General features: G+C 37.3%; 1 protein-coding gene across 1 annotated transcript in view; it reads left to right on the plus strand.

Annotated features, from left to right (window-relative positions):
- SEC24D (SEC24 family member D) overlaps positions 1–20,646 on the plus strand; it is a 48,770-nt gene that overhangs the window by 15,897 nt on the left and 12,227 nt on the right. Inside the window, exons 8-10 of the mRNA XM_009887888.1 lie at positions 13,680–13,818; positions 15,547–15,662; positions 18,509–18,633. Coding sequence (XP_009886190.1) covers positions 13,680–13,818; positions 15,547–15,662; positions 18,509–18,633 — 380 coding nt within the window. The remainder of the gene's footprint in view (positions 1–13,679; positions 13,819–15,546; positions 15,663–18,508; positions 18,634–20,646) is intronic.

Below are 20,646 nucleotides of genomic sequence, written 5' to 3' on the forward strand. Positions count from 1 at the left end.
TAATACTGTGTCTGTGAAGTTCCGTAGCATCTAGAAGTCTAATGGAAATTCTGAGTTGAGAGGACACAAGGCCAACATAAGTGAATACAAAGCAAGACATAAAAATACTCCTATACTGATAGGTTACAATATCAGTCTTCACATCAGGAGAGGAAGGCTCAATTCCCCAGCAATTTGTAGTTGAAAGAGTAAGAGAGTTAATGCAGCTAAGATGCAGGATTTCAGGTGCTCACATGTAACCTGGTAAAACTGCATAATGAAAACATTCTAGAGGAGCCATTATAAAAATTTAAATAGTAGGCTGGCAACACTGAAGAAAAGTTCACAAAGGAGTTTTTACTTCAGTAATGTTAAATCACAAGCGAGTGTGAATTTAAGACCTAATTAGAGGCCATTCAATAGAGATCATTGTAGGGTTATGTTTGATATCCCAAGAGCAGCTAAGTTAGCAACACTTGGCATATAGGAACTGAGCTTCACAAGAGCAGAGCAAGTGAAATGGATTTATTCAGAAAAGCCCTCAAGTTGAAAGTTAGAGGGGCAAAATCTGTGGAGGTCACACAGTCTCTCGGAGGTTACTACAAAAAAACCCTACAGCTAATCTAGAAAATTATAAACTAGTGAACATTACATGTATGCTGTATATCATTCGAAACAAAGGTTGTTAAAACAGTCATGCCTTAAACCCCCCGCCTCAGCCTGCCCAGTATCTTAACAGCTCTAGACATTTCTGAATCTTTATCAAGTCCTTATTTATTATTTCTCAAAAGTAACAGTTCATTTTCACTCTCCTGATTTGGATGATCTATGGAAAGTATTTGTTTGTTATAGATAGCATCATTGTTTGACAGAATTTATTTTTAGTCCACCAGTGCTTTAGCAACAGTCTATAAAAATAAACTAGCTCTCACAGTTATCATCATAGACCAAGCCCTACATGAATTTGTTTTGGAGATGTATGAATGTTTCCAGAGTCTGAATAAACCATGTGATCTTGATTTAAGATTTAATACAACCGGCTAACAAACGGTAGTTAGGAGTATTTCATGTTGTAAAACCAATTATAAACAACTTCAAATAATAATTTAGATATTTTAAACCACAGATAATTGTCGTCTTTGCTCCTTAGTAGTTTTGTGTCCTCATTCTCTACCATGTTCCTTCCTATTTATTTGAGGTGGGGTTTTTTTTTAGAATTATTAATTGGTGGGAACTTAATATTTCACTTTTCATTTTCTCCTCAGTTAATAATCTAGTTAAAAGATAAAATTGGAATGGAATTATTTCTCAGAAATGCTGGTGTTCATGGGCTAGAAGCCATTTAACCTTTTTAGGATAGTGAACTTGGATGATGACCAGTGCAGCTGGGGTGTTTGGAAAGCCATGTTTTATACAGGGATGATAGTATGGTTTCCTAGATAGAGCTGTAAGGGTAGCAGAAGCTAAAAATTGAGTAATTGAGTGAGGTGAATAACAATACATGATACAATGTTACAAATAGGGTTTTTTGTTCCAAGAACAAAGTCAAGTACCAGAGTGTAAATTTTCTTTTAGACCCCAAGTCTGCTCCCTTTGGTTTTAAATAAGTCATTCAAATGTTAAATAAATACGAACAATTAGGGAAATCCCCATGCTCTTACAATGTACCCTGAGCTGGATGGGAACTAAGGTTCTGCTGTCCCTATTCTGTAGCTAGTAAGAAAGGGTAGCAGACTGTAGCTTTAGTTTGAAAAATATTTTTATATAGACACATGCATTTATTGGTGGTTATGCACTTATGCAGAACTTTGGTTTGAAGATGGTGTGTAGTGCTTAGTTTGCAGGCAATATGAAACACTTCAAACTAAACATCTTGCTGACTACTCTTTTCTATTAGGAATGTATTAAAAAGCACAGAGTGCAGAACAGATCCTTGAGGTGCTTGCTGATACCATCTACCCACTGTAAAAAGCCATCATTTTTATTTTACCCTTTGATATCTGTCTCTTATTTAGTTATTTATTCACATGAGGCCCTTCCCCCCTATTGCATGAGAGCTTAGCTAATTTAAGAGCTTTTGATGAGGGATTCTTTCAAAAGACTTTTTTCAAAGGGAATACATTATATCAAGTAGATCGTGCTTATCTGCATGGTGGTTGACTCTTGACAGAACTCAATAGATCTATATGTCATGACATCTCTCAGGAAGAGCCACGTCAGCTCTTCCTCTTTATATCCTATTTATCTGTGTGTCTTTTTATGTTCTCCTCCATTGTAGTATCTATCAATTCGCTTTCTGTGGAAGTAAGACTTGCTGGTCTAGCTCTGGCATCACCCAGAAGTTGTTTGTAAAGCTTGTTTTTGTATTGCTGCCTTCTGTCCTTTTAGGCACTTTTATGTGCAGTTCAGTAATTTTACACTGTGAGTCTTTTTAGACAGGAATTGCATGGTTAGGCAGTAAAATTGTCCATGCTGCTAGTAAGCTTTTCTTAACTATCCAAAGATGATAGTTTTAAGAAAAAATTCTGAAGAAAAGTTTCTGAAAGAGAGATTGTGGACAGTTTTGCCCTGCTGTCTGTTTTGAAACGTCTCACCCTTCTCACTGTTGGCTTGTAACTTTGTAATCCCCATGTGTACTTGGGACTTGATAAAAGTGAGATTCTTCTTCATATTCACAACTGCTGGAAACGAAATATCACAGCTTATTGAATGTTTAATGACCTTTTTTCCTTTGTGTAGACTTCACATGGCCCTTTATATCTAGGTTATTCAAAATTGCTTCATGTCTGTTGACAATACTGGACTTCTCTCCAGTGTAAGTAACAAAAGCTTCCTCCTTTTGAATGAGTACTCCACAGCAAAAACAGCAGGTGTTGACCAGTGAGGAGATAATATTTTGCTATTTCTGAATTGTAAGTGGGACAGATTGCTTTGCATGCTCAGCAGTTCTGGTCTCTGGATTGTCCAAGATCCAGCAGAGAGTGATTTTTGTCAACATCTTTGGGGTGCACTATCAGAGTAATCTATGCTAGTTGTCATGTTTTTCTAAAACATGGTAAGAGTAGAATCCCTGCACATGTGATAAACTTAATAGGTAGGACGCTTAGTCTGACGATGTTGAAACTCTCTTTCACCCTCCAGGAAAGGGGGGCTGACCACCAAGTTATTGCCCAGTTTGTACAGAAGAGTTTTTTGCCTCCATTTAAACTTCCACAGGTGGAAGTTGGTGGACCAGAAAGAGAGCACATGCACCAATACCACGCTGTAGATTACAATTAGGCCAGTTAGTTTAGCGATAGGGCCATGCTACCAGCCATTCCTCCTTGTTCTGAGGATTGCCTTGGTATTTTTACAACCAATCAATTTTTGAGCTATTTGGAACAATCAATCCATATAGAGCCTGTCCAGTTAGCATAAACTTGTATCCTGAACTCATTGCTGTATACCACGCTGGTAAGCGTGAGCCAAAGCACTATTTCTTCCATTTTCCAGATATTAAAGTAAAACAAGTTCCAAAGCATCCGTGTTGATCCCTTCATTTGGTAGAGAACTGTGAGACTCCAGTCTCATAGTTCAGAGTCTGACTGGACTATGGAGCAGGATGGGTATTTGACAATCTTTGTTGCCCTGTCAATGCTGGTTTATTTTAATTTTTTGAACTAGCTAGCGCCAGGTTAATGTCTGGGGTTTTTGTATAGTGTGTCTGGGCTGCCTGACTCTCCCATACGTGGTATGGAGAGCCCAAAACTCTCAAGCATCTCCAGGTGCTTCACCCAGAAAGTTTTATATCTCTCTGGAGGCTAGGGCCTGTAAGCCACGTTTCACAATGCCTAATTTAGAGGTGCATAAATCCCGTATTAGATGAGGCTTTCTTTATGGAATATGCCCTGTGCTAGCCTGCATTTGGTAGTAAAGCATGTGAAACTGGATTGCTTCCCAAGAGTTCATCATCTAGGAGAGAGCTTTTTGTTAGCCTATTGGGCTGTAACTACACTCTGTAACTAGAATGAACTTTCAGAGCCAAATTTAGCAAAGGCTTTGGCAGCAGAGCTTTTCCGAACTCAAGTAAATTTCCCAATGTATTTTTTCTGCCTTTTTGTTTAGTGTACATTTTGAAGTACTCTTAAAGTGTACTCTTTAGAATACTTCTGTAGTATGTTGTTCCGTGCACCATTGTTGTTAGGGTAGGGAGGTAATTCTGAAAGAAATGGGGACAGTGACTTGGAAATTTTACATTTACATAAACCTTTTTCATGTTGTAATCAGAGTTCCTGATTAATTTTTTACAAATTTGAAATTTGGACTTGGAAAATGCCTTTATAAAAATGTTGTAATTAGTTTCTGATAGATTGGAGACACTGTCTGTTCTTCAGAATAGTAATGGCAGAAGAAAAACGTGACTAAGCAACAACACATAAAGAAGGGAAATAAAAAATAACATTCATATCCACTTAATTAAGTAGCCAACAATACCGATAATTTGTTTTGCAAACAAAAATTATATTCAAGTAAAAAATTACTTTGGCTATTGCTGGATACCTCTGTAACTCAAAATAGCTGCTTGAATGGCATCTGCCATTCTGCATGCGCGTTGCATGCGTGGACTGCATGTTGCTTTCCTGAAATGGTGTTTGTCTCCTGTTATGCACTGGCCAAAGTTGATCGTAGCAACAGCAGTAAATTAAACATTGTAAGACTGTGCAAGCTCTAACCTTAAGCTGTCCGAGATGTTTTTCAGTTACCTTGGAAACTTCACAGAGTCAGAACACGCTGGTATTTAGTAAGTTCAGGAGGAAGAGTTTGTGTTTTGCTTTTTAAACTGAAGTTGTTACTGCATTTTCAGTTTATATTTATTTTATTTATCTGTCAGTATTAGTGCAGTATTTTATTTTGGATGCAACCATATAAAGTGTGCAATTACATAGAAAAAATGTTTTTTTTTAAAGTCGGATAGGAAGCTGATTTTGGGTGGGGAGGTTGTGGTTGGTTGGTTTGTTTCTGGTGTTTTGTTTTTTTTTCTTTTTATCAAACAAATGTTGGACCAGGTTGCATCAAGGGCGCAATCACAGCAGACTCTAACGCTGTCTTGTAAAAAAACAGGAGAGACTAAGCCTTCTGTTACAGACTGTCCCTTCATTGATTCTGTGTGAAGGGAAGCTCCTCTTCTTGTAGGACAGGAAATAGGTGGAGGGAGCTGCTTTTTCATATGGTGTTTAACAGAATTGTGTAATCCATGCTTGCTAAAGAGAAGCATAGTTTACCTCCTCAGCCCTAGTGTAAAGGAGCAACAGAACAGGTCTGTGCCCTTCGCAGGTTTGCTTAGCTCATAACTCAGTTCTGCACAGCCCCTGACTTGTGACATTCAACTGTAGCTCGGTATTAATAAAAGAGAGAAGGATGGTTGCATACAGACATTATTAATGTTTGGAGGTTTTGGAGTCTGCTTGAAGCATCCCAGCTATTGTAGTAGTGAAAGTATTCCTGGAAGAGAGTATGAGCATTCCTACCTGATGTGGTAGTTTTGAAGTAACAGCTAATTTTGCTATTGACCTTCTGAACTAACATTGTAGAAAGGACTTGACTTTTAAAAAGGGTGTTAAACTCATCTCAGATATCCTTGCTTCATAGATGAAGATGTTCAGTGCTGCTTTTTGTTCAAACAACAAAAATTCTCCTTACGCGTTCTAAGTACTCCTGTGGCAATTGAGCTGTAATTGGCTTGTGAATGCAGCATGACACTTTAAGTATGCCCAATTCGTTCTGATTTCAGTGGAAATAAATTAATTAGCCTTAGATGCATGTTTACTAATAAACATTGCTCAAGAAGGTGTGCAGGTAAGCAGAAGTATCTTACCCACTTCCAATGAAAACGCTTTTGAACTTGTCTATTCTTTTTCTCTAGTTAAAGTTTCTTTAATATGTTTGGCTGTGCAAAAATAGGAGCAAGAGAGCTCCTATTGTAGAAAGCGCTCAGGAATGCAAACATGAGTAGTCAATTTAAAAAGTAACAATCATATGCCTTCTAACAAAAGAGAAACAACTATACGTTTTTGAGAAGGAAAGAATCCCTCAGTTCATCAGACTTTCATGCCTGATCTTAAGTCAGTAATTGCTTTTCTATCAAATGCTGAAAAATATTTTATATATATACACATGCATGCATATGTACACACACGTCTGTCTATCCATCTATGTTTGTGTGTATGTATAAAAAGAAAAAAACCCACATAGTTGGTCTCTAAAGTCGACGATAGCCCAGCAGGCCAGAGTGGTCATGAAATCCAAAGTTTGGGTTTGCTTTTGTTCTTGCTACAAAGACATGAATAACATTGATAATGTTCTTCTGATGCAGAATTTCATCTAGGAGAAGTGTTGCTTCAAAAATCACTAAGCTACATTTAGATTTATTTACAAACTTAAAGATTTTTTTTCCCTAACCCTAGAGCTGCGTGTTCCACAAGTACTATTTGGAGTGTTGCTTGATTGGCTATCCTAAGCATATTCTAGAGTGTCTTAGGAATGGTCACAGCTGTGTTTGCATTAAATGGTCTTTGACCTTCTAAAACAGAACTGATATGCCAATGCACCCATTATCTTTGTACGTTATATGCTGGGCCTATATTTTAAACTGTGGTGTTAGATTTATGATTTATTTAGCAATCTTGAAAATTGTTATGGAAGAGTAAACTAACATTGATGTGACCATACAGCACATGTAAGAGACTGGGCCTGTCAAGAAGAAGTCGGTAGTACTTGGAGCCCTAATTCTGTCTGCTATTTTGAAGATCCTCTAGAGCTCTCCTGCAGTGATCTGCAAAAAATAAAAATGATGCCTGAATGAGGTGTCTTTAAGAGTTCTGTTTACTGCTGTAAAATATACGGCTAAGTATCTTTTATTTTGTTCTGTGCTGAATGAATTTCAAGCCAGACAGAGAACAAATCACTTAAAATCAAACTGCTATTTTTATTGTGAAACTCTTGTGATCAATAAAGCTAAACAACCTCCCTTGTAATTATTACTTACGTTTTTTGTAGAGAAGCTTCCTAAAACTTGCCTGTCTTATTTTTTCAATGGTTTTACACCTAGTGTGACAATCATGCTTAAAAATCTCAGTCAAGGACCACAGTGCTGGACTATCTGTGATACAGATATGTGGGAAGTGGAGCTGTGGATTAGTACAGGCATGAACCTGAGTTCTCTCATGTGATTGAATGTGTGCATATCGCCCTGAGGGGTGCTAATGGGAAGGGGAGGAAACAACATGACGATGACAACACTGCCTAGGGTAGTTTTGTCTGTCTGTTACACCTTCCTTTGTTCTTTTGTTGTGTATGTGGCTCTGCACCAGCTCCCACTCTTGCTAGGATGAGTATAAACTGGACTGAGGCAGGTCTTGCTTGAGATCTGATTGTTTTAAAGTGCTAACACTTTGAAAGTCTGTTGTTCAGCACAGTTTCTTGATTATCCAATTTCACGCTTCTGCTTATATCATCAGTTAATCCTGGCTGCTGACCTTCACTTGAGATACAGCATGTCTGTACATCCAAATAACAGTCAGCACTTCAAAGCTGAGAAGCACTAGAGATCACTGACTTGTTAACGCTTGATATTCCTGGTCTGAGATCATGACTGGGAGAACTTGTGGTGCCTCTCCTAAACATGGGTAGTAAACCCTTTTCCTCGTTTTGTGTTCCACCAGCCCTTCTCCTGTCGCCTGTATGATGTGGAAGTTATAAAGCTAACCAATTTTGTTTTTTCTTTTCATAAAAATTTTATCATTATTATATGTATTTCCCCCCCCATCCCCAAACATTTTCAAATCCTTCTTCTCATGTTGAATTAGAATAACCTTTATTTATACTCTTCACACTGCCAACTCTATTCAGTTAATTGCAATACTCCCATTAAAAAGGGAATGCTGAGTAAGGATTTCAAGGATAGCCTTAGGTATGATCCACTGAAATCACGAACTAGTTTTCTGTTTATTTTAGTACACACGGGATCATATCCCATGTGCAGTGTCAACTTGAAATTCAGCTACCATGCCACAGTACTTTTTGTGCTGCTGTGCATGCAGGTGAATGTTCAACCTGGGTCTCAAGGGTTTTTGAGCAAGAAGGTTTGAACATGCTGCTTGTGTTTTCACATGGTCTGTAAAAATCAGGACAGAGCCAAGAGATACTGCATCACGTGATTGATGCTTTAGCCGTGCTCCTGTTACTTCAAACAAACAAGGAAATAGATGAAAAAGGACTGTGTTATGAAAAATACTTGAACCAGCTGTGAACCCTGCAGAGGAGATAGTCCAAATTGGCTTGAGTCATCAGCTGAGGAGGCTGATAGTGTTCAACATCTAAAAACCAAGAATAGGCAACATAATTTCTGTCTTCAGAAAGAATGGCTTCTGATAAAAGACAGTAGGACCATCACAAAGGGAAATGCTTTGACTTTTTAATGCAAATCAGTAAAGCAACTCAAAACCAAGGGATTATTTGTAGACTGGTTACTCTTTCTCAAAAGCGATCTATGATGGTATAATAAAAGAAAACAAACCCCTTCAACAGTCCTAGGAAACAGAGACAGTTCGGTTCCTGACCTAGTTTTTTTTCCCCAAAACATCAGTGTTACAATTAAAAATTCTCTTCGATTATCCAGAGGAGTTTTTTTCGCATCTCTTTACTAATTAAATGCAAGATTTACTTGGGGTGGTGGTACCACACTTGGTCAACAGTCGTCTTCTGTGTTTATTAGAAAGTTCCATTGCATTGCATATCTTAAAATCCTCAGATGAATATTTTAATAATTGGACTTGCGTCAATGTCAGCATAAAAACTCTAGAAACACTGCCTTTCTGAATTTGTTGCCCTGGCAAACTGCACGGCTTGTCTGTTTAATGAACTGCCTGGCTGAATAGTTGGCAGTTTTGTGTCTTTTTTTCTGTTAATCAGCTATGCAAATACAGTATTCAGTATTTGCTGTACATCAGAAGTATAAAATATTTAATCTGCTGTAGTACTACTGATCATGGAGTACAATTTTAAGGAATTTTCAAGTCATATGGGAAGTCATCAGGAGTTACGTATCTGTGCAGCTCTCCAAACTTTTGAGATGCTCTTCCTTTTGAAACAAATAGCCCTCATTTAAACATGTTGTGAAATTTTACATCTCCTAAATCTTGGGTTTTCATGGGCCACACTTTCAGAATTGTTTGCCCCTGAGATAATTTGTAGTTGAAAAGGCAACTTGTCATGTGTAGTATACAATGCCACTTTGTGTAGAGTGACACTCCATGTCCTCCAGTGATACTGTTCTTCAAAATTGTGTAGAAGAACTAGCGGCAAGTTCCTCTTCTTGTGGGGATGAGTAAGGGTGCGATAGACACACTTACCTAACTGAAAACTACACTCATGGAAAGAGTTTTCTGTTCTCTTGGATGTAGCCAGTCTTCACAAGCTGTGTGGGCCTCTTTTCAATATGATAGCATTCCTGTTGTTCCACTGCTGAGATGTTAAATGCACCTAAATGATGGTGGAGTCAAACTAAGCTCGTAATGTAGACTTGTCACAGTACTGATAGGTTTTTTGTGAAGGAACGGATAGGAATCTGTCTTAGCTGTGGTAGACAGTGCCCATCGCATTGGACATTTGTCTTGCAGCACGGCTACAGAATGTTTTCTTGCAGCCCAGTCTGTATGCCAGTCTGGCAATGAAAACAGATGCTGTATATATTTTATTTTGTTGTGTGATAAATGGCTAGTATTCTTCAGTGTCTGCATAGGCCTCTCCTTCTCCAGAGACACTCTCTCTCTCTTTCGATTTTTCTCTTTAGAATGCCTTTTCCAGAGCTGCACCATGACCATCTTGAGCTTCATCACAGTCCTTACTCCTACACTTATAATTTCCAGCTGTGGCCCTGATCCTGCAATGTGAATATGGTGATACTTTGCAGGCATCACAGGGAACCCTCAGGAGTGTCAAGGCTTCATTTTTATAGCAAGCAATAGTAGTTCAGCTTTCTCAGACTTTAAAGTGCAGGTTACAGTCCCTTTGGAAGTTTTTATGGATGTATTTCATCTTGGACCTGTGCCACCAATGTCTATCTGTTGCTTTGTGATGCTATTCTGACTCCTGAGAGATGTTCTTGCTCAAATATTTCCAAAATAAAACCCTTGCTATCACAGCTATATTTGGGATAAGCTATGGTTTATCAGATCGGCTTTCAGGACTTGCACTCCAGTGGGGCCCTGAGGTTCCAGGGAAGGGAAAGTTTATGCAGGTCTCACAGCATTTCCCATCTCTTCTGCCCAATCCTCCTTTGCTTTAATTTAAAACTATAATGTTCTGCCTTTCTACTCTTTCGGATTACATAAAAGGAATCCCTTTTATGTGTCTCATTCAGATTGAGGCTGACAAGTATTAGATTAGTCATCGGTTTTGAGAAATATTTTGATAGTGTTGAAACGCCAACAATCAATACCGAAGTGTTCCTTTTTGTGAGGTCCGTCTATGTTCTCAATTAGGTGGTCCAAATAGGCAAATCAGACTAAGGTTTGTGAAGAGATGAGAGGAAAGACAAGTGTAAGGCCATAGCAAGTTCAGAAGTATAGCAGATGTCCAAATAGTTATGGTAGATATCTAAATTGATTCACTTATTATTGGTGGAGATTTGAGAGCAGAGAAAGAAAATGCTGATACTTTATAGGTGGAAAGGCAAAAGAAGAAGTATTGCATTTTTTAAAAAAACAAGCAAACAAAAACGAAAGAAGAGATTTTTAAGTTTTGTCTTATTCCCCTGCTCCTATGAGAGTTTGCCACTGACTTCCATTGGACCATGAACAAATCTCTGCTTTATCTTCTGGTGTACAGTGACATCTACAGAGAGTGGAGCGCATCAAACAAGACTTTACCATTTAGTACCGTGTCTTTTTATGACCTTTTTTATTTTATGTATTCATTAGTTTAAACTTACTACTTTATCTTATGCTTTTTAATGCGTCTACAGTATTATCTATCTTTGTACGTTCCCATGGAGATCTACCTATTTTTTAAAAAAGACTTACTTCACCCTGACAGAAGTTATTTTGGCAGTTGGAAATGCAATAGCAGTTTACACACCCAAACAGAAATAATTTCTTTTGATGGGTAGAATATCTAGTCTTACAGTGTAATGCCCTGGGAGATTTCAGCTTTTTTGAGGTAAAGTTTCTTTCACAACTGCGTTGTTCACATCAAGAAGGGGGGTTTTGATGCTTTCTGAGTGATTATGCTGAAATTATCATAGAGATAGCTTTATTATTAGACATATTCATTTTTGATGTAATGTTTAAAATTATTTAAAGAAAATACTAAAAATTAAATTCCATTTAATGTAAAAAAAATTCCAAAAGAATAAATCAATAAAGGTAAAGATGGCACGCTTTTGCAGGATTTTTCTTTGTTAGACAAAATTTGGCTTTGTTTGGTTTTGCTTCATTGATTATTTTTTTTTCTCCGCTTAATTTTATTTTTTTTAAGTTCCTGCAAGCTTTATTAGGAAGGAAAAGTAGCTAGCTTCTGCAGTATGATTTTATTGGTGTTTCATCCTTTATTCCTTTGGGCAAGACAAACCAGAATCCAGCTTAGGATATGTTTACAGAGCATTGTCTGTGGATACTATTTTCTTAAGACCTGAGCACATGTTTTAACCTTATGCACTGCACATAGTCTCAGTAACTTCAAGACAACCATTTAATGCATAAAGTTAAATGTGCGTGTAAATCTTCGCAAACATAACCCTTAGGCTACTAAGGCTCTAACCCCAATTTTAAAAAGGACTTTGTATTAAGTAGTTTTTTGTTTTAAAGAAACTTAAAGGGAGGGGAAAACTGAAATTTCCACTCCAAATGTAAAAAGACAAGGAAAAAAACCTTATTTTTATTTCTCTTGTCTTTAAAAAGGTAATTTACTAAGCACGTGTAAGAACGTAGACACCTAGGCTCTAAGCTTCATGGCATTTATGTTTTGATTGTTCCTGTTCATGCTTTTAATGTAAAGGTCTTAATTTTGGTATTTCAAAATATGATTTGGGGTAATTTTTCTTTGCTCTTGAATAATGCTAAATGTATCAAAGCAAGGTTTAAAATTACTAAATCCATGTGTATAAATGCATCAAGAGTTGTTTTAGTCCTGTTTTTTCCCCCTACTACATCAGGTACTATAATAATGTTAACTGCAAACCAGATGCAGCCCTCATTAAACTAATACAGCAGAACGATAATCAGAAAATTGCCAAGTAATGAACAAAACCCAGAAGTTTTAAAACTTATTAAGTGATTGTGGCTGATGAGCAGGTTTTATAGCCAAGGCTTTCATGTCTGAAAAATGATCCTGATAGCTTGCCAGCTGACATTATTGGTTACTTTGTGTTAAACTCAATTTTTGTAGAAGAAAGAACACAAAGTAAAATAATATCTCAGTGGAGCAGGCAGGAGCACTTAAAACCCATGTAGCAAAAATCTACTCATATGTATAAAATCCTTGGCAAAAAGCATTAAACCCTTTGGAGAAACTAATGAGTAAAATAGTCTCTGTAAAATACAAACAAACAATAAAATATATGTAAGCAGTGAATGGTCTTGAATGATTTTCTAGGTATTCAAATACTCGTATGTTCCAATAAAAGATAAAGTGTATAATAGATAAAATATGTACATTCCTTAAGAAGAGACAGAATAATTTAAAAAAAAAAGTGAATATATGAGTGGTAATGTTTTAGCGTTCAAAGGCTGTTAGCATTTTTCATCTTGTAGAGATCTGTTAAGTGTCCAGACTGGATTTCTTTTCATATTCTTACGTTCAGAGATTTTAAGTTGGGATTGAAGGGAGTAAGAAAAAAAGAAAAATAGAAAACATAAAGTTTCACAAAGAATTGAGCAAAATTCCATTTTTCTAGTGGTTTCAAGCATGACTTTTCTAACATTAAGTATAATCACAGGAATCTTTCAATTGCTGCACAGTTATTACTGAAAGAGGCATCTGGAAAATGTCTTCCATTAGCTGTGGTTTTTGGCAGAGACTATAAGCAAGCATGGTCAGTGTAATTAAACTGACAAGTGCTTGAGATACTGTATTTATTTGCTGTATGTACTTCCCTTCAATAAATATTAGTGTTTCTTCTCAATCTCCTAGTCTAGCTGGTGACCCTGACAACATTTAAACGTTGGTATAGCATGATGTAACATGGCAGCATGGGGGGCAGCATTTAGGACAAAAATATAAGAAGCTTTCTTAGCAAATACCTGTTTGAGAGACCGTTTGCAAGATATGCGCAGCAATAGATTTCTTTAGGAAAAGTTCAGTCTGACAGAGGTGGTGAAATACCTGGCTTTTAGTGAGCTGTAAAAATGCTTTGTCAGAGAAAATCAGCCTGAAGCCCTGAACATCCAATGCTTTCAAAACTTTGTAGCCTTTTGGTGTGAATCCTTACTCTCTTTCTGATAAACTTCAGAGTGTGGCCTGTGAACTTGTAAATTTAGCCCCTAAGGGGATTGATGGGCTTGAGCGAACTGTACTGCAGATTGTGGGTGAATGCTGAACAATGAATGATCTCTTGCTCAAGTGATCTCTAACAAGAGTTCAGTCTGAGCAGTAGCTTTCTAGCTCGCTTTATTTGGTTTGAAGTTTGCATTGCTTTTTATAACTTCATGTCCCTCTTCATCTAGACGCCTCTTTATGTTGTAAACCACGGTGAGAGTGGACCAATCCGATGCAACCGGTGCAAAGCTTATATGTGTCCCTTCATGCAGTTTATTGAAGGTGGAAGAAGATACCAGTGTGGATTTTGCAATTGTATAAACGATGGTAAGTGATGTTGCTCTGATCTGTGATTTATACAAATTCCATAAAGCTAAAAAGAAACTATATCCCTAAAATTATTTTCTTGATTTGCTGACTTGATAAGAAAATAGTTTAGTGAGATGCAGTAACTAGGCCTATTTCACAAATATAAAAAATACTACCCAAGAAAAATAGGTAGAAACATTTGTAAAGTACAATTTTAAAAAACAAATGTATGAAAAATAATGCTGACTCATGAAGTCCAGTCTAATACAATCAAAACTTTATTTAAAAATATTATGTCAACATAGGATACAAAGCTGCTTGTATTGCTAACTGAAAGCAACTTTTGTGTGGAAAAAATCAATTTCTAAGAAATCTGGATGTCCAGCAAGAACCAAATATTTAGAACCATGTTAGCCTAGTCCTGTCCATGACTGTGGATGCAATGGTTAAATAACCTATTAATCTTACTGTGACAAGTGTTGGTTTTCACAGAAGATACCATGCCATATTTGTTCAAGTGTGCTGCATGTGACTCATAACTCTTCTTGTGCTCTTGGCTAAATCCCAAATCTTTGCCTGAACTAGCCTTTCTAGACATTTGTATCAAGTTGGATTTCCTCAGCTGGATCACAGCGGTATAGTGCTTTCCCTAATACAGTAATCTTTTCAGCTCTGAAATGTGAACCTTGACAGACTCGTTGCAACTTCTTTTCTGCCTGACGCTCAAACGTTTGTGCAGGCATAGCACATAACAAATTTCATAGTTTGTTAGTAATTTAAACTCTCATAAAGAGAAATTTAAATGCATTGTGAACATTACAAGAACGACATTTAAGTTGCAGTGTCATTTAAATCATGCTTTGTATTACTAGAGTGTCTTTTATCCAAGTCAGAAAGCACTTAAAAAAAAAAACTTTAACGAGGACTAAAAATGGCCAACAGACTAAGTAGCTATTCCCTGCACTCTCACACACATACACTTTTTACAGGCAAAAATGTGAGAAATAAGCATTCTAAATATATATTGATTGAGGAAAGAGGAGCTAAAATTCAGAGGTGACCCTCCCCCAGACGTCACTTTCACCATTAGACTAGCTGTATAGCTGTATATAAATCGTTGGTGGCAAATCCATTTGGTTTCTTAATGCTTTGGAGTTCGGCACTTTTTATCTGTAGCTGCAGAAGGTTCCAAATATAATGGACCCACTGTGCTTTGCTGTTCAGTAGGCCAGGGTTGGGAACTTTCTAGAGCTATTTCCAGTGGAGTGGTATTTTTGCATAAAGCAGTACAGGATTCAGGAAATGTGCTGTTTTTACCGCTGTCCCTCTGCAGAGCTCCGGCTCAGGTGGTCTGAAGTAAGCTGTGAGTAGACTGTATCTACTAACAAAATAGTTGCTGTTAAGTCTGTATCCTTAGGGTAACAGGCTCATGCCTGTGAAAATGACCTGGGGCAGTTTTACCTACTCAAGCCTGACATTATAGAGGTGGGAGAATATGGGCATTTATAGGGGAATATGCTCCAAATACAAAAGGAGCTGGCATTACTACAATGTTGTGGATTTTTCTTTGGTTGGGTCTTTTAAGCCAATGTGGGGGTAAAAAAAACAAACAGTGCAACCTGGGTAAGTGTTTAAACCCTTCCCTTGATCAGTAACAGAGGAGCATACATTAGTACATTGTATCTGTTGAAAGCAGTTGTTGGGTTGTTCCCCATGTTTTTTTCCTGCTCTTGTGTTGGCTTTTAGTCCCTCCATTCTTCTTTCAACATCTGGACCACATTGGCCGACGGGTAGACCACTATGAAAGGCCTGAGCTATCTCTGGGATCTTATGAATATGTTGCTACTTTGGATTATTGTCGAGTGAGTATTTCCAGTATGCAAACTAATTTACAATTTTAGTCAAACCAAACAAAATCCTTTAGATATTTGCAGTAGAGGAAATGCACTTGTAAGCTGAATATCAGTGTCCAGGAACAGTCTAGAAAATGTAGGTAGAAGCAGAGAATTTAAGCTTACAATATTATGTTTTGTTCTTTTGTGCTGCAGAGTATAAGACTAGCAAGTAAGAATAACAAATTGCACAGCAAAGTCATGGATCACCAGTCTTTAACTGGGGCGTTCGTTTGGTCCTACCTAGCATGTTGCACTGTTTAGTGGATATAGTTGAAATTCTGATGCAGCATTGCATTGTAGATGCATGTCTTCTATTGATTTGGAAGACAGACACATGCCTAAATTGCCTTCCCAATATATAAAACCTTGGCAAGGGAATTTGACCATGTAATCTTTTCCTGGCAAGAGTAGTTTTAGTATTCTGACCACAAAGTAAGTTACAATGGAATGGGTTCTTGCTCCTAATATTGACACACTGAAGAACTCAATCCAAAGCCCACTCAAGTCACTGTAAATAATTGTAGTTGATTTTATTAGCGAACGGTATTTGATACTTCTGAAAGCTTAAATTACTTAAACTTTTCAAACTTTAGCTCATTGTACAAAACTGCAAGTGTGACTTCATCTGTCCACAGTATGGACCTATTTTTCTGTTCTTGCTGAAATCAGGCAGAATTTTCTTCCTGACAGTGGAACTGAGGTCATGATAAGGTTAGGAAAGGCAACTGGATCCTACAAAGCTATGAAGTAACTTCCTCAGACCATCAAATTATTGCTGGTATGAAGTAAACGAACAGGTTTAATTCCGCTTTCTCACAAGGGTACAGCTCCAAAATCCAGTGAGATCCCTGAGATGACCTATATAGATTTTATTGAAATCTTGGTTAAACCCCAGAACGGGAGACAGTTGTAGTGAGGCATTACAGAAATACAGCGTGGGATCCTCAGTGTACATCCAGTGTAACTCCATCAAATTTGGTTAAGCTTTGCGGATTTCTGGCAGCTAAACTTCTGAAAACTCATGTGTACTGAATGGCTCTGTGCCATTTTCACGGTTCTTTTTCTCTGCTCCAGAGTGTAACCTTGTGTGATGCAGTCATCATCACAGTGCATCATTCAGTGCAATGCCTTTTGCCATATAGCTTCAATCAGGCAGTTTCCTTGATAAGTCATCCAGTACGGTCCGTCTTCTTGTTGCGAAGGCCCGTCCATAGACTTACTAGAATATTACAAAAAAGAAATCTCTTACAAAATTAACACTTATGCTGCAAATGCTGGCATTAAATTTTACAGAAGTTAACATTATTTTATAATTCATTGTTCATTTTGCTCCAAGTTGCAAAGGTTTAATTCTTTCATAAATCCAGTTTAAGACCAGAACTGAAAAGTCATTTCCTTTTATGCTTATCAAATGACAAGGATGAACAGCTACAAAAAATGCTAACAAATAACAGCTGTTTTGCATTATTGCGCTCCTGCTAAGCGGATGTGGGAAGAGCACAAGTCCTCATTTCTACCATATATTTGTCAGAAATTACACAGGGATTCTTTATAAATGGTGATGCGATACAAGAGTTTAGAGGTAGTGTTTGATACAGTTTTTGAAACTAGAATCCAAGTACAGAAAACAGAACAGCTTTTAAAAATACTGCCTTGTTTTAGTTCACATGAATTAATCCTGACTTACAGGATTCAAATTAAGGGAGGTCAGGGTTATTATGTTTAGTTTAAAGTGTGCCAGGGACTATGAATAAATCGTAATTTAAGAGTTAGGTCATTTTTTTCTTAAATGGATTTTTCAGAGGTTTAGTTTAACAAGTATAATTTGGTTAAGTGGTCAGAACTCGGTATATGAAGGCAGCGAAACAGTATAATGGAAAAGCTGTCCTGAATTTGACGCCAAGTAATGACCGCTACTGGTCTTAATGGGAATTAGGAAAACTGATCTTAGGGAGTATGATGATTACTGTTGCTATGTCTGCTTTATATGATCTTTTTCATGGGTACATCTCTAAGCATTACGTTGCTTTATTTGAAAACAAAAAACCTTCATCTCACTTTTTCTTTCTCACAGAAACTTGTGTCAATAGTGTACGTCACAATTTGTGTGCCACTTACGTTACGAATAAGAGGAATTCCCAAAGGAATCCATACCAGCCCAAGTCACTGCTGTGTATGCAGTGGTTACATACATTGAATGTTCCACTCATGCTTTGATTATCTTACAGAAAGTCAACTTATTCCTGAAAGTGCAGTTCAGCTGTACAGAATGCATTGGAGCATGAGACAGCAAGACAGACAGGGTGTGGATGATCACAATTTAATACTGCTAAGAACAGAGATATTTTAATTCTGGTTCAGTACTTTAATTGTATTTTCTGTTTCCAGATGGGTTAGAAATCAGTTAACAGTTGTTAGAGGGAATAAAACCTGAATTTAAGCATTTACATTAACAGAATGGTATTGCATATTGATATAGGGAATGCAAAAACAGTATGGATACAGAAAAAAGCCAAAAGGCAACTTTGTTTAAACATTAATTCCAGCAGAAAATGTTGGTGTTTCATCTTATCTAATAAACTGTTACCCTTACATACTTTATTCTATTAGGATGCTATTTTCCAGTAATAATGGTTTATCCCAGGGGTGGACGTGTGTCAGTTTTCTGCAATAGTTACTATGTGTGATCCATAGCATTTTTCAAATAATTGAACACGGTATTTAGATTGCCTTATGGTACCACCTGTAAATTTTTCTTGACATAACAGGAGACTGTCTAATTTTCCCTCTGAATGGTCATTTTTTTTCTGTAGAACAACAAGCCTCCGAGGCCACCAGCTTATATCTTCATGATTGATGTATCGTACAGAAATGTAAACAGTGGCCTAGTTAAACTCATATGTGACGAACTGAAGACTCTGCTAGATAAACTTCCAAGGTAAAGAAGCATCAGTGTGCTTTGCTTACCTAACTGCACTGTAGTTTTCATGCAGCTTTGCACATTGAGAGGTAAAGAAAAAAAGCTACAGAAAATGTCAGAATTTACAGTAGAGGTATTTTTGGGGTGATAGTGACCGAATGTTAATTTTAACACTGCTGGCAGTTCTTAAACTTTGAGATCTGGGCTTACTGTATGAATGGAAAGAATCTGTTGTACTAATTGCACGTGTAGCTTGCATTCTTTTCCTTTCTTGTAGTGAACCCTAGTGGTATTATCAGCTAAGTCCCAGCTTGTAGTTTTGACTTTACTTGCTGTAGTTTTATTTACTGCAGTGCTGCTTTTCTCATTAAATACAGGGAAATAACAAAACCAGAATACTCAAGAATGGCAAGTCTCTCTAAAGCCATAGTGTTGGTGGCTTGTATCTTTATCTCTTACTGTTAATTATGAAAACTTTTAAAGCTTCTTGATCTGCTGTGAGACTTTTCTGTCCTGGTATGTATATGAGAGGAGAACAAATCTTGTAAGCGACAAACATTTTATGAAGTACAGCACATTTGCTTTGTGAGCATTAAGCACACAGTAGTAGTTTTACTACTGATCAATATTAATGATGGTATATTATTTTAGTGTAGTTTTTAGTATAGTTTCCATTAAAGTTTAAATAATGCAGACACACGTAGTTAGGTGAGAGCAGTGAAAGTCGGAGAAAGTAGACAAGATGTTTCTCAGCAAAAGCATATAAAAGCTTGAAGAACATACAGAAGAAAATGCATTCCAAGTAACAATACTTGCAGAAGGAGAACAGACTTAAGGACTGGAGAGAAGCAAAGTGAGGAAGGGTGGGAGATGAGATCCTTGAGATAATCTGGGATATGTTAAAAATCTTTTATCGTATGTCCTTCTGGGATCTCTGTGCATTAAATAAATTCCAGTCCGGGGTGGGGGCTTAGTTTGTCAGATGCCCATGTAAGGCCATCTCTCAAGTACTTCGGCACTGAAGATTATACTGGAGACACAAGTGTTTGATACTATCCTGAACATATCTCAGAGCTTTTCATCTGGATCGGTTGTGACTCTGAAGATAATAGAAGGCATGAGTGTAGTAACAAAAAGCAGTTGCAGTTTAGAAGCACCTAGGCTTGAATAGGGAAAGTTGATGAAAAACGAACGCAAGTGTATCTACATCACAAAAAAGACACATTAATTCTCCTCACCAGCACTCTGCAGAGATTTCCTGCTAAATAATTTGCAGGGCCAAAGTTTTCACATCCACTGAAAAAGCAATAAAAAATATAAAGAAAGGGCAGGCTCTTCAGTTTCTTCAGACTCGTCTCCTGTCTTTAAACAATATTAATTAGAAAAAAAAAGTAAGGCATTCCACCAAAATTTGTGGTGAAACTTTTCTTTTGCTGCTGAGATAAAGGTCACGGTGTGTTCGTTTTGTGTTGCTGGACAAAGACATCTGCAAAAATATTCTGCTGTTACCACATGAGGTGAAAGCCCTGTGCTGGGAATTCACTCTGTGCTCAGGCCTTTAAGAGGAAAGACTTGGGGTAGCAAAACAATGTTTGTCACAAAAATGCCATTGGTGTAAAGGCCTGTGCCAGGTGAGCCTGTGAAAGTGGCTGCAAAGTGAGAAGTTCGAGGTAGCAAAGAAAGGATTAAGGTAGGTGGCTCAAGACCTGGTGTGAAGAACTTTGGTTTTGTAGACTTGCAGCACAGCAGAAAACACAGTATTTGCTTGCTTGAAACTTTAGAGCAGATATTTTCGAACTTTAGTATTTGGAAAAATACAGAGAAATGCGTTTATAAAAATTGTGTTTGGGAGCTCAGAAAATCAGGCTAAGTAGTTGTGCAAATATGATTTTTTGGTGCATAAATAAAAACATTTGAGCGCATTTCTGTATGTATGATCTAGACACCTCATTGTGAGACTTACAAAAGAACTACATAGTGTGTGAGCCACATAGGCAATTGGCTGCTACATTTACAGCTAATCTTTAAAAC

Source organism: Charadrius vociferus, unplaced genomic scaffold (genome assembly GCF_000708025.1).
Source record: "Charadrius vociferus isolate BGI_N301 unplaced genomic scaffold, ASM70802v2 scaffold806, whole genome shotgun sequence".
Classification (NCBI taxonomy): domain Eukaryota; kingdom Metazoa; phylum Chordata; class Aves; order Charadriiformes; family Charadriidae; genus Charadrius; species Charadrius vociferus.